Source organism: Pygoscelis adeliae, unplaced genomic scaffold (assembly GCF_000699105.1).
Source record: "Pygoscelis adeliae isolate BGI_AS28 unplaced genomic scaffold, ASM69910v1 Scaffold442, whole genome shotgun sequence".
In the NCBI taxonomy this organism is placed as follows: Eukaryota; Metazoa; Chordata; class Aves; order Sphenisciformes; family Spheniscidae; genus Pygoscelis; species Pygoscelis adeliae.
Window position 1 is genome coordinate 69,536 of NW_008824191.1, and position 15,346 is coordinate 84,881.

A 15,346-nucleotide genomic window follows, 5' to 3' on the forward strand; every position below is an offset into this window, starting at 1 on the left:
GGTGGATCCCATCCGGCCCCATAGACTTGTGAGCATCCAGATGACGTAGCAGGTCGTTGACCGCTTCCTCTTGGATTATGGGGGGTTCATCCTGCTCGCCGTCCCTGTTTTCCAGCTCAGGGCGCCGAGTACCCTGAGGATAACTAGTCTGCCTGCTAAAGACTGAGGCAAAGAAGGCATTAAGTACCTCAGCCTTTTCCTCATCCTCAGTGACAATGTTCCCCCCCTATGACCAGATTTGCCTGATTATTCAATTTACCACATACTCAGGCAGAGCCTTGAGTCTTCACAAGCGCTCCTCAGCCTTTTTCTGGTGTTTCTTTAAGACTCCTCTTATAAATGAGGCCAACACCAGTGTTTGCAGTAGTACTGCAGGCCCTTGGGCAAAACCTGTTGAGTTTATTCTGTTGAATAAACAGAATAAACAGAAGAAACTGGGATTCTCAAAAATTCTGTTGAGAATATCCCTTCATAATCACACACCAATGCCCAAACTTTACCAAATCTTCTTCAAACCTTAGCTGTCTGCTGACCTTCCCTATCACTAATTTGGTAGGGGCCAGAGCTATTCCACTGAACATGTGGGCACTCACTTCTTTCAGAGCCTTCCCCAACATGGCATAGTCACCCTCAATCAGCTCCAGCAGCATCCTCTCAATGTAATTTGTTCTGATGTGAAGGACAACCAGAGGACTGCTTCCTGCTCCTATTGGGAAATTTTCCAGACTGATTCCCATTTTTTATCCATGCTCTGAGCAAAAAACACATTGTTCCTTTGACTTGTCCTTCATCAGGTTCTTGAGGCTGTATGGCACAATAGTGGCTCAGGTTTTGAAGGCAGGACAGCCATGTGTGGATTGCTCTCCTCTTGTAAGGCATTAGCCTTGCGAGGAAGCAGTGTATTGTGCTAATTGGATGATTGTGCTTAGCACAAGTATTTGTATGTGAACCTTTACAGACCTACAAGCCCTCCATCTCACAGTAACACAGCTCTACCTTTTCCTGGTAGTGGCCCAAGTCTCTGATCCTTTCCATTTTGTTTGCAGTTATTCTGTCTTCTTTTTACAGTCCCTCTATATTATCTTCATTCTTTATCTGACCAAGCCTTGATCTTAGCTTGATAAAAATCTGTAGGTTTAAAAAGCTATGCCTTCCTTTCAAGGCATAGCTTTCTTCCTCTACCACAGCCCAAGATACAGGGTCCTTACATGTTTGTAGGTCAGTTCCCTCAGCAGCAGAATCACAATGATAAAACTGCTCTGTGAGTTGTTTGAAGTGAGCTGGCATGCTCAGCCACATGCATGGAGATCTGCATACGATCCCACGAGCACCTCACCGTATTTCAGACCTTGGATTCAGCCTTTTCACTCTCCATCAGCAAAGACTCACCTAATTTCACTTGAAGTGGGGATGGCTTATAGTTCATGGCTACAGTCTCTCCCTCTCTCGTATCGCAATCTCTGTCCGAAATAGATGCAGCTGTTGGATCCTGTTAAGAAAGAAAAGGAAACAAAATGGAATCGTTTAGCTAAAACTTATGCAGTCTCTTCTCTAACTGGCTGTTAGGCGAGTCCATCCCCACCCACATTCAGAGGGAGCAAAGAACATGCTGGTGCTTTGAACAGCTGAAATCCAGGAGCAAAACACAGAACTTTGGAAGCACATTTAGTACGCTAGAAGTACCTCTGGAAATGCCAGATTTCAACATCAGACTTATATGATGGATGATACTGGGAATATTATGTGGAGGGTGGGTCATCAGTTCAAATTCAGCCTGGGCTGGCAGTAGTCCCAAACCATTTTCATGTGATGACTCTTTCGAGTGTTGTATGAAATGCATTTACAATTTCAGCCAAGTTGCAAGTGGACCGGTCAACCTCATATTTAAAACTAAAAAGCTTTCACCACCTGTGTGAAAGTCCAGCTCAGAAGGAACGAGGATTGAATGAGTAGGAGAATTCAATCTCCAGTTCCTCTTGGGAGAGGAAGTCTGTGCTTCCCATGCTGGACCTATTTTGTGGCTAAGTGGAAAGATTTAATTTCAGTATCTGTCAGCACAGCACCTTTCACTGTCACTGAAATCCCCTTGAAAACCAAAGCTCCCCAAACACAGAGTCCACTCTATCATGCCTACTTGCAGACAAACTAATCCAGGTAGTGTTGTACTCTATAGTACAGCACATCAAAGGATTGAGAGAGAGACAAACTACCAATTCAGGCAGTGCTACACCACTGCTAAAAATATTTAAAGTCCTGTCATAGCAAACTTCAAACCTGCTGGAACTATCTCTACCTAGTACCATAGTGAAAACTAAAATTGGTTTTCAAACATGTTCACTTCTTCCCACCTAGAAGGTACAAACTAAATTGAACATGCATATATATATATACACATATATGTGTATGTAAGTTTGGATTTATAATAGGTAGGGCTGCACAGGGAAAACAAACATCCAAATTAGGTCCAATATCTGAAGAAACCATCACTTTGTAAGAAATGGAACAAAGCATCAGAAACTAAATACTAGAAAATACCATTCCAAACTGGTGAACTGATATTGCCTACCTCTCAGTTTCTGGAGTTTGTATTAAAGATGCAACCTATCATTTGGCACTGACACCTGTACGCAAAGCAGAGTCACTGAGTTTCAAAGCAAGGTACCATCGCTCTGCTCTCAGTAAAAAAATCACTTGGTGAGCCACTGTCCCTTCCTCGCCAGTGCCTGCCTTCTCTCTGCAGTGCGCATTAGCTCTTTTTAATACACTGTGCTCATGAGATAAAATGTGATTCTTGAATTAGGCTCTATCTTCATAGAAACTGGTCAAATACCATATGTAGTGTTATAATGTTTTATTAAAATTCTGCTTCTTTGCACTATCCAGTAGACTTTGACACTACTTAAAATAGATGGTGCTTACAAGACTTTGCATTCAATGACATTAAATAGATAATGCTGAACCATATGCAGTTTCTTCTGCTTTCCTCTAGTGCAGTCACTGCTGCACTTTTCCTCTAATGCAGCAGTTTAATGACTGGTTAAAAAGGTTAGAGCAGGTTGCAAACAAACAAGCCAGTCTCCAGGAGAACATAGTTAGGCATAAATGACGAATCACATGCATTTTAGGTTAAAAACCCTACTTTAATAATCACACTAAATGACAAAATACAGCAGTTGAATGGCAAAAATACAGCAGTTGAAATTAAATGAAGCTAAAAGTGAAGTGGTACACAGAAGAAAAACAATTCCAACTTTATAAATGAAAATGATGAGCTGTAGCTAGCTACTGTCACTCAAGGAAGAGATCTCAGATGACAGGTTCCATCAGATGACCAGCTAGACAGACCAGGAATCTTCAGCCAGGGAGAGACAACAGACCAGGGCTATGGGAGAAGTCTAAATAATCCTGAGTGGGGTGAGAAGGTGAATAGGGATCAGCTAGCCCTTATTTTCTACAAGCATGAGATATCAAGTGGCAGTTAACACGCAGCAGCTGGAAACAAGCTCAGTACTTCCCTATACAGCAGATGATGTGCTGCTGTGGATGCTAAAAGGGGCTCAGGAAAGGGTGAGAAAAATGAATGGAAGGAATATCCACCAAATCCAAAAGCACTGCTTCTGGCTCAGGTTGCCCCCAGGCACAGATCGCTGGAGGGGTTAACTAGGGAGGCGTCACTGTGTGCTCACCCTGTTCTTGTCCTCTCAGGGACACGACACAAGGGTAGGTGAGACCTTTAATCTGACTTGAAATAGCCATCCTTATTTTCTGTGTCAGAACCTATTCTATGACCTCAACCGAAGACCAGTTCTTGTGGTATCCTTGTAACGTGGGATTGGGCTCCAACACACCCAGTGGAAGGGGCTGGACCAGAATCCAGGCTGTAGGAAAGGATATTCATGGGAATAGCCAGATAATATAAAGGACACGGCTGTCTCCCAGACATTCTAGAACCTCTCCAAGAGGGATGTGTAAGGTGGTAGGTGGCGCCAGCTGAGTCCAGGCTTCCCGGATGAGAATCTTTTCTCTGACAGCCTGGGAAAAGGCAGGATACAGCGATTTTTAAGGAGCATGACTCCAAGAGCTGGATGCTTCCTAGTGCTACTGAACACAAGTCTTTGGAGCCCCAATCTGCTGGCTGCAGGAAGGCATGGGAGTAGACATATTATGGTAAAGGACATGGTGCAATGGCCACGTACTGCCTCCTGTGCTGGTGCAATCCAGCATAGAGCCACGTAAGCTCACAGCTAGAAGCTCACACGGTAGAGAAAGGGCATGGCCACCCAGACTAGCTCAGATTCACACTGTTAAAATTACTCTTAAACTCTTTAAATCAAAACCAGCCCTTACTTTTGTCGGAAGCTGATGTGCTGACAGTAGCTTTTCCTTGTGGGTAACCTGCCAGTGACATTAGACATCCATTTGCATGAACAGAGGGAGAGGAGAAATGTTCTGAGATGCCTTTGAGGATTTGGACTCTGGTCCTGGACCAGAGGACTCAGCTGGAGCAATCTCAAAGCTGGGCGCTAGACCAAACAAATAGAAAAGGCTTCCTAGACCTCCAGAGAAAACAAAGATGATTTTCAAAGAGTGAAAATCAGATGGAATGAATCAGATTCATTCCATCCTGTCTTAGACGCTCATCTTAAAAGGAGATAAATCCATCCCTGGACATGTGTCTCCCTCTCCCTACTGACTCCAGAGGAGGCCTGGCAACTGGTGGAGACTGCACCCCCACCTCTGACACTGGAGGTAAGAATGATGAAGGACACAGCAGCAGAGTCCGTAATAATGCCAGTCCACACTCGGAATTAATCTCCAAGGTTTGGAACGACACTTTTCTGCCCCAGCAGCATGGCACCTCTACAGCAGACCAGCAGGGGAACGTGTTACGGCCGCACAACAGACCCATGACTTGCACAGAGGGATCACAAAGCACCAGCAGAGTCTAGGTGAGCACCGCTGCATGCACGGGCCAGGCCCGCTCCCTCCAGAGAGTAAAATGGATCCAAAAGGAAACTGAGCTGGGCCAGAGACAGCATCTCCAGTGCTAGCGGGTGACTATCGCTGGCCCAGGAGTGTCGAGGCACTGTCATATTTCCCATCCATCACTTCATATACATTCTGCAGCAACGCACAAGGACTCCATAGTAACAACCCCGGCTGCGAGAATGACAGCATTCCCACAGAAGCTCGGCTGGAGCTGCCTCTTTGCACGAACACGCTTTGCTTCTGTGCATACTGAACGGGTGCATTTCTCTCTCTGTAGCTCATCCACCCACAGAAACATTTACTTGTCTAATTAGCCTGTTGCTTGTGAATGCCTATGAGCACACTGAGACTCATCGCGGGCTTTCACTATTGGAATTCACTTGGCGATTTTGTCCTTTTTTACAAGCCTCCCTCAACTGATGCATTCAGCTCTGACCCCAATGTCAAAATCTCAGCTACGCAGTGGGACCGGTCCCAGGCCAGATGATGTGATTTCTCTCTGCTCGCTGGAGGGCACACAACACTCCCAATCAAAAGGCAAGTGCCGAGCTGTGGCTGCAGAGGCTCTAAATGGCTCTGGGAATTGAATACATTTAAGGGATTTTTTGTTCCTGAGGCCTCCTTATGTCTTCACTCCTAGGGAAAAAATACATTCAATCAGGCCACTGCATGAACATTGGTTGGGGCCAGAGTTTAACCAAAATTTTCTCCCCACATGCTCACAGCTTAACTGGGCATGCAACAATCACAGCATTCGAACGGTGGAGCGGTTCCTTACTAGTTTGTTTTTTTTTTCTACAGGCTCAACACAATGGACCTTGAAAACTTTCCTCCTGCTAGGTACAGCAATGTCCTACGGTGTGTACTATGTGCCATTTCTGAACATCAGGAATTAGTTCCAGTGAACCTTCATGGAGCAGGAGTGCTGTGAATCCTCGGTATGTGGGGGCACAGAGAGAAGCTGAAATCACTTTAAACTGAAATCAGGGGTTTAAGGAAGATGGCATGCTCAGCAGGGTTTTTATTCTTTCTCTTTTTTTAAATCCCCCCTTTCCTTTTGCAGGACTTAGCAAGAAACACAACACCTGCCATAATGCACCAGGTCAATAGCCTTTTCACTCTTATCATCTACCTCTCCCGGTAACCCACACTGACTATGGGGGGGAAATAGGCCCGAACAGCTGGCAAACTGTGCAGTTACACCCTGAGCAACGGAGCTGGGTGCTGGGTACAAACACACCCTTGTAGCACCTTAGCAAGTGCAGCTTCCTTTGCCTTCCTTCACAGTGAACACTTCTGACATCTTGCAAGCCTAACAAGCCTCTGCTTTCCACACTGCGAATCCTCTGGGACCCTAGTGCATGTGGAAGGGAATGGGCACACGTAGTTTCTGTGGCCTTCAGCTGCCCCTTAAAAACACAGCTGGAAACCGAGATTTCTCTATCTGCCCACCCTTCCCAATCCTAAAAATCAGTCATTTTTACAGCCCTAAGAAAATGTTCTCCACTCTGCTGTCTGTGGGAAATTCTGTGATCATTAAAGCAGCTCTACTTTTTGATAAAAGCAGAGGGGCATGATTGCCCTTACCCTCTGATCTCAAGGAAAGACCCAATATACAGGGCTTTACCCACCACCTCTCTCCACAGTTCAGAGTCTTTGGTCTGATCATCATCAGCTGAATCAGTATGAGCTGACTGGTCAGGAGTATCATCCAGCTACCTTTGTCTCTCTCCTGTACCAACTGATGATGTGCTTGCTGTCTTCTGTCCAACTTAAAGATGCTGGAAGTTTCAGTACCAACACGTGTGTGACAGCCTACAGTGAGCCCTTGCAGCCGCTTGCAGCTCAGCAGACTCCTGCTTTCTGAAGCCACCCATGTGGATCACACACTGGAAACAAATGCTAACAAGAAAGGACAAGCCCAAGTGGTTTGCTTCTTTTCCACATCAAACATTGAGTCTGGAAAATTTGATAGATGTTCTGTGCATGAGAGACTGACCTAGTGAGCAGAAAAACAAGAAACCACATGCACCCCAAATACAGGGGGTACATTCAGGTGACCGAGAAGTTTCTATCATTCCCATGTTGTCATCCCAGATTCTCGGGCTAGAACATTGCTCCTGCTAATAAATATTTATGCCTTCAGTCTCTCTGCCCTGGGAACAGAAAATCCTATGCTGTTTGAGATTCACTCCACCTCAAGCTGTACCACACTAGGTTATCCTGAGAAATGCAGCTGTAGGCAGCAGGCTTCTGGGGAGGGGACTCTGATGTCCACAGGTGGGTATGTAAAAGCACGATCTCACAGTGTTTTGGACAACAGGCCTCTGCAGCCTCTAGGTCTCACTACAATATAGACATGAAATATCTATGAGCACAAAGCACTTAAAAAAACCTACTGGGAACAAAACCACTGGGAACCAGTATGTGCATAGCCTATGTGAGAAATGGCATAAAAGGAGAGGCTCAAAGGCTATGAGATTTATAGTGGATCAAGATGAATCCACTTGATGAACAATGGTCAGTAATAGCATGTTCAGCAAGAGAAAGGAAAGCCTCACAGGGGGATGTATGGCAGGAATGGAACCTGCAAACCTCACAAAAGACTCTCTCACGCTCTCCTCTGCATACCTCAGGCTTCAGCTTAAACACATAGTTTTGGAGCCCATTATTTCAAGGAAGATGTAATCCCCTCAGCAGTCCTATAGATAAAAGCTAGAAGCTACAACCATCCAGGAACACTGGAAGAACGGGGTTGTTCAGAGAAGAAAGGGGAAGACTAAGGAGGGATACAATAGCTGTCCGGAGATACAGAAAGGGCTGCCACAGAGAAAAAGGGAGTAATTTCTTTTTTTCATGTTTCTGATCGACAGAATAAGAAACTATTACCTTAAACTGCAGCAGGGTTGTGAGGAAATATCAGAGAAAACTGTAGAGGTAAGGCTAAGAAGTTGTACATTTGCCTGATGAAGTTGTGGAATTGCTGTTGGAAGCCCGGGTTAGAAACCGATTTGTCACACAGAAAGTCAACAGAGCTAATTTGGTTTTGGGGTAGCCCGATCTGGATTTGGTGCAAGCTGGTAAGATCCCTGATCTTTTTAGGTCCCTTCCCCCATCTGTCTTAAGAAGAGAGGAGCCTGCTTCTAAGCCAGACTCATTTAGGCAGAACACCAGTTTATCCCAGGAACGAGAGGTTCTCCAAACTCCCCTACCCACTGCCAAGGACCATGGCTGGCCTTCACCTTCTCCCTGGGTGAGCTGAAGACGACCATCTTTTTTTTTAAGTCTCACATGTTAAAGGAACTCCAGAAGCACACGGTGACCAGAGCAGAAGGCTCCCAGGAAGATGTGGTTGTCACTGTTCATCAACATGTGCACGCTGCTGGATCCAGAGCACTAACCGCTCATCTCAGCATCACCAGCCCGTACCAAAGTGAAAATAAACGGCATTTTGGTGACACAGTGACTGATGCACTGAAATACATTGATAGCTACTGACTCAGTTTCAACAAAGCAATAAACAACAACTGTTTATTGACTTTCTACTAGCTCTGCCAATGCACCAGTTCAACATTGCTGTTTTTCTTTTCTGAGCAACTGCTGAACAGATCTTATTTAACAGTAACAAATTAGGCCTGCGATATCCACTACATGATCCAGATTTTGAACTGGATTCATTTATAATTGTAAGACAAATTGGTATTTGAAGCCATTTTTTTCAGCAATTGAAAAGCCAGCAGGGTTAATATTGCTGCATGATTAAAACCTCAAGTCATATTAATTAAATTGAACCAGAACATCACTAAAATGACTTGTTACTGTGTACACCTGCAGTCGGGGTAGCTCAACTCACTGGCAGGTAACAAGGAGTTCAGATCTTTGCTTTGTTTCAAATGGGGGCAGAAGAGAAGTGCCAGTCTGCCTGTGTGTGCCGCAGTGCTGGTGCTGAAATGCTCCCTTGGAGCCCCGGCTGCGAAGGGTCTGCCCGACTGCCTCATTCAAGCTGAACAAAATGCAGCAAACAGAAAGGTGTAAGCTGTGGAAAGGGAACAAGATGTTTCAGAGGTCTGTTTTCCTCATCAAAAATGATATTTGCAGCACAAGGAAGAAAGTCTCTTTTTTTTAGATTATGATGTATGACTAATCCTGGGAGTCTACGGTAACAGAGGAAGCACCAATTCAGTAAGTAGACCAAATACTTTGGGAAAGCAACTGAGGGACAAGGAAGAAAAATGGGAGTAATTACATGATTTCTGTTAGATTTCCCTCCAAGAAACCAGTAGCACAAGCAGCCCCCGGTCCTTTCCTTCCAATCATGATAGGTTATATTTAACACCATATTTCCCTCCAGGCTCTTCTTACGCACATAAGCCATCACTATTATCACATGCATTTTTAGGTTTGGTATCTTGTGCTAACTTTACATGACTTAAACTGGATCATTAACATTGCAAATTAGAGAAATACCACACTGCACTCCCCACTGCCTGCAGCACTTGCCAAGCAGCTGGCATGCAATAACAATTTAAAACCAGCTATTAACTGAGGTATGTTTTCAGGATGCTTCAATACCAAAACATTTCCTTCCTTGTAAAGGATATATACATGAGGACATTACACCTTTCCTTTTGTACCTCTGATTATACAGCCACAGCTCTGAGGTGCAACATGAGACATATGAGTATTTAAGGCAATAAAGCATCACAAATTCCTTGGTAGCTATTGTAAGAGTCAGTTTAGCAACCGTTATCTGGCCAAATCAGGATCTCAAAAACCCCCAAACAACTTTACAACTGCTCTTTAAACCTCGACTCATGAGGGAGGATACCCTCAAAATGATTAAAAATTGAGAAACGTGTCAGAGCCAAGGTCACGGTGTGTTTGGAAGACAGAGACAAGAACCAGAGCTCAGGCTCTTGTCTACATGCTGTAGCTGAATACTATAGAAAATTGCAGTGCTCTGCACAGCCCTAGTGCTGCCCGTAAGGGACCACAGCAGGATCACGTAGTGACTGAATTCATGCTTGTTGGTTAGTGTTTAGAACTTCTTTCAAAGGTGTGTCCCATCTTTATTCCTTCAAGGCTTTAAAGGAGCCTCACCAAGAGAAAATTTTCTATTTTCTAAGAGCGAGTTGAGTTTTCCAGCTGAAATGGAGACGACCAGAGACTCTCCCGCATGGCAGAGAGGAACGGTGCTTCCTTCCCACGGACAACAACAACACCCAGAGAAACTAGCTGAGAAAGTGGTGCCATCGCTGCTGCAATGCCATGGTCATGGGCATATACAGAATGGTTTACAGATCCTCTCCACACGCAGCTAGGCTGTTCCAGCTGTACATGAAAGATGAGATCAAAGTTTGCCTGAAGGAAACACTAAAAATGTCGCCTGGTTCTGGCAGATACTGCAGAAATTATATATTCTGACAAAAATGTCCCAGCACAATACAAGTGACAGTGGGAGAGTCCTGTTCCAGTGATGTAAGTTCCCTACAACATCCTGGAGATTGGATAATCGTTTTCATAGGCCATGGACAGGATCCAGTGTGGCAAATACGATGTTACTAAGCTTTCAGAGCTGTAAGAACAATAGCAGGAAAAGCTGGGACAGCTCCACATCCATACCTTTCAATAGACCAAGGGCTCCAATCAGTGGTTCAATACCAGAGCTATTACTAGCATACCTCTGGGGCCACTTGTTCTTTTCCAGTTAGCAGTTAGGATCCTTTTTTTAAGAAAGGCAGCTGATTTTTACATGTTCAACTCCTATATGCGTAAGATGAATGAGGTCTTGCTTTTTGCTCCTGGAATATCCCTGGCACCTTTAATCCAACCTCTCAGATCCTTTTCTGAGCTGTTTAATTGCTTCTCCTGTTCACTCCTTCTCTAGCAATCATTTTTCATCCTGCCTTTCTCCTGCACCTAGTAAATCCCCCTTCTCCCAGGGGGCAGGGACATCCAGCTCCGCAGGGTCTCTAACTGACGTCTCAATGCAACGACGAGACCTGCACAATGGTCAATGCCATCCGCTGAGTGTCAGTTTGATGTCAGATGTTTCTGGAATGAAAATGAGATGTGTGCAGACTGCAGAACTTTTTTCCAGCCTCTGGATTCATGCTGAAACCATAGGACGCCCCCTCCATCGCACACCTTCTTCACGTTTGCCAGGTCTATTGCCTTCAACCCAAGGCACCCTGCACAGGGTGTTTGCTGTTTATACAAGCTGAGTTTGTATGCCTGCACTTTACTCAGCCTGCACTCACAACCAAGGGCATGGATGGATCTTGTAAGTGCTTTCAGCAGGGAATCACTGCATCTCCCTTCAGGTACTCAGCCAAAATTGACTCAGGAAAAAGTCGAAGTCACCAGCATAGAAATCTCAAGGTCTCAGCACCCTGCTTTCTAGGGAAGTTGAAGATCTGGGAATGCTGCATAGGAAATGCAGTCAGAATGTTGAGGGAAGAGCAAACACCCGTGCATTTGTCCAAGATCAAAGCTACCTCTGGCCCCAGGAAGGAGGCATCCTGAGAAAACCGAGGAAAAGAGACAGGCTATAAGCGGGATCCAAATAAAGCCCTGAAGAAGCACTGTGGGGGCCCACCACTCTGGGATGGAAGTTTCAAGGGATTTCTCAGGAATAATAATGGATGCCCAGTGGCATTCAAAGCTCTTTAACAAATCTAAAAACATACACTCTTCCAACATCACCCAAAAGATGAGCAGCTGCCCAAGGCTCACGCATGAAACGTATCTGTCACACTGCAGACAGGTGGGGATCTCAGCAGTGGACACCAGCTTAGCCTGGATGGAGCAGGGGACTCTGCCACAGCCCATGCTTTCACACCCACCCAGTGCTGCCTCCTGACCCCACAACCCAGGCTGATGGGTTCAGCCAGGATCTTGGCGGGCTTTGAGAGGGCAGCACCCGGCAGGCAGGGCTGCTCTTGTCCTCACCTCACCATGCTCAGCATGGCCACCAGTTGAAAGTATTCAGCACTCTGTCTTGAGCACAGCCTGAGAGGTCACTTGCTTAACCTGCAAAGGTGGATCCCAGCATTAAAACCTTACTGGTTTCTCTCCACTAGTAGAGAAAACAAAGCCACCAAGCTGGGTGCTCAGCAGCCCTTTTCTCTTTAGCACAAACGCTTTCAACTTGTCCCAAGAGATCGAGAGCTCAGTCATCAGATTTCCATATTTATAAGGAGAGAGTTTCTGTTTAGCCAAGCTTGTGACAGAAATAACCCTGCAAACAGCAGAAGGAGCAGCAGCACAGCAAACACGTCTGAGGGGTGGGGATGCAAAAGCTGAGGGAGATCTCAAGTTGCTCTCTACCTTGGCACAGCTTTCCAGCCCTGCACGAGAAATTGTGAGGGCACAAAACATTTTGGCTTCTAAAATAAGAGCTCACCTCGCCCCCGCCCCCCACGCCTGCATCTCCTTGACTAATTAGCATCCGGGGGGATACAGATTCTCCTCTGATAAAGCACTGTTTGGATCTCTTCTCCCCTGACACCTTTGTATTAGAAATATCCTCATTATGTGACTAATCAGGCAAGCCCAGACGAAGGCACAGGAGCTGACTTAAAGGGAAATCACTGATTTTTATAAACGTGGCTTATAAATTATTCTGTCTCCAAAGGGCAGGGATGCTTCTTCCCCTCCCGATCCTGAAAAAAAAGTGCAAAACTGAGGTCCCTGAAGAAAAACCTATTTTTATTACCAGAAGTGGCGGCTTTTATTGTCTTCCTATTCATTAAGTTCACTCCCAATTCCCTCGGTTATTGCAAGGTTGCGGTTTATGCACTGCAAAGGTCCTGGAGAGCCTGCCAGCCCCATGCAGCCCACTGGGCCTGGGCTCAGCAAGGTGTCCAACAGCCCCGGCGCTGCCAGACACTGCGGATGGGAATTGACAAGCCTGGTTAGTGTTTTACCACGTTATGCTTAAAAGTCAGTGGCACACAAAATGCCAGCCGCATTCCTGGCCATCCCTTGAGAGCATCTGAAGATATTTAGCGCTGCTATCTTTCACGTAGCACAGCGGGCTGAGCAAAGATCAGAGCATACCTTAAATATTGAGTTAAACTGGGCTTGGCAGGAGCTGTTTGAAATAAAGGCAAGCAGACACCACTTAGCGGCACAAGGAAAGCGTTTTTAAGGAGAATTTGTTTCCCCTCTGTGCTCCCTGCAACGGAGCTGGTCTCCATGGGGCTCCAGCTTGCCTCCTCGGCCTCCTGTTGACAGCACCAGAAAGAGATATCAGGCCAGACGGCTTCCGCCTCGCTTCTCCTTTGAAGGCAGCCCCTTTATCAGCCGAAATCAAGCCATCTGTCCCTGGCCCCCTTCAAGGAGCCACAGCAGATTGCGGAGCACGGGAGGAAGCACTGCACGAGGTGGGAACAGGAGGTCGAGGGAGCTCACTGCATGCACAAAAAGCCAAACCAGATCCCTGGTTGAGCTGGAAAGGGAGATGAAAGGGTGACCGCAGCATCACTGCTCCCTGGGACAGGCTCAGGCACATGCATGCCGGCTCTCACTCTTTATTCGGATCCCTCCATGCTGCTGCTCCTTCTGCTGGAGGGACACAGACCAGCCCCAAAGCCCTGTGCCGGGGCTCCCACAGGCCTTGCTGGAAGGCAGAGTGCTGTGAGCCATGGAGGGTTTTGCCTGCTTTGCTCGCTGAGTGTGACTGCCCAAATCTTTGCATTTTGACAGTTTTTTTCATTTGCCAAATGTCTACTCTTTGGGGCATTTTTTTTTGTTGAGGTGGGGTGCTGGGAACACATTTTGTCGCCCTGAGCACCACCCCTCTAAGTGATATCCCTCTCAGCATCTGCAGTCCGAGGCTGAGGCTGATGAGGGCAGGGGATGAGCAGGGAGGGAAGGCAGGGTCTGCCAAGAGGTCTAGAGCTGACCGGAGAAGGGGATGGGGGAAACAGACTGGATGGGTAGCCAGGAGGGGAAATAGGAATGGCTGAATGATGTTTCTAGAAGAACAGAAGACAAGGAAGAGACAGGACAGGGACAGTGAAAGGTGGTCAGGGTTAAAAGTACTAGGGACATAGCTGTCAGACATCTGCAATACGATGCACCTCCGTGCTCTGCCAGGGCTTGCGCACATGAAGGACAACAACCGACCATTGCTGTTACTTCCCCAGCGGGTCCCAGACTACCTTTGAGTGAAGCTCCAGCAGCCTTCTTGTGATGAAGGGATTTAGGAACCTAACTGGCCTTGTGGCCTGAACTCAGCTAAGGCTGGTGGCACGGAACAATGTGCTCAGACGGCCCAGAGCCATGCTGGTGCTGCTGTGCCAGGCCACGCTGGGGTTACTTTATAGTCCATTTTCCTCTGTTAAAACTGCAGGGAACTGACATTAGAAAAAAACCCAGCAGGGCTGGTTTGCCAAGCTTTCAAATACAGCTACTGCAGCCTAATTTGAGCCCCTGCAACCTATGTGCTACAAAACAGTCTTTAATGACATACTCCTGTAAACCCTTTCCCTTGGTAATTCAGGAGCCAGCACAGATCTACGCTGGAGATTGATCACGGTTACACAAGGAAGGAACAGAAGCCCAAGTACGTGATTTCTTGCAGAAGTTTCAAGTCATGTAGGGAACAGGGGAGCACAGCACACAGGAGGAAGGATGACCTTGTGGTTATACAACGTGGGGCTACCCTAGAGAACTGGGACCTTTATGCTCTTACATGAAATGTGCCAAGTCTCTAAAACCAGATTTCCCACCAAGGGTCACTAATAAGGTCTCCCTCCTCTGCTGGGCTCCTGGATCATAGCCCTGCAGTGTGATATGCTGAGTGTTTACAAATGCTACTAAAGTGAGTGGGAGCTTTGCCTTGATAGGTAAAAAGATCATCAGGCAATAGGTATGTTGCACTGAAAACCCCAAATGATCTTCTGGCCTTAATCGGTCTCTGTCTCAAGCCCTTATCCGTACAGCCACAAGATCACGAGAGAGAGGGAAGGGATTTTGAGAGGACTAGAGGGATCTGGTAAGGCTTTCTAATCCATCCCTACCCTAGCAGTAGGGCTGCAGAGATGAACAAGGACTTTGTGAAGTGCTCAGACACTATCTGTCGTGCCAAACACCATGGAGCAGCCCACAAAATTACTTACTTGGCCATCAGGGGAATTTTGTTTTTATGCCTTTCTTCATCTTGTGTGTGTGTGTGGCTCTGCCATGTCTTTCTGTACCCAGTAGACCTATCCTTCCCCCTGACGCACTGGTGTGTCTTGTAACCCTATTTGCAACCCTGCCAGTTTCCTTGCCAGCATCACCCCGCTGCCTGTAGAGCCATTCTCCACTAAGAGCTGGGAGAGTGGGAACACTTGGTGAAGTAAGAGCA

General features: G+C 46.4%; 1 protein-coding gene across 1 annotated transcript in view; it reads right to left on the minus strand.

Moving 5' to 3' along the window:
* FAM219A (family with sequence similarity 219, member A) overlaps positions 1-15,346 on the minus strand; it is a 114,016-nt gene that overhangs the window by 44,304 nt on the left and 54,366 nt on the right. Inside the window, exon 2 of the mRNA XM_009334717.1 lies at positions 1,390-1,489. Within this exon, the coding sequence (XP_009332992.1) occupies positions 1,390-1,489 (100 nt within the window). The remainder of the gene's footprint in view (positions 1-1,389; positions 1,490-15,346) is intronic.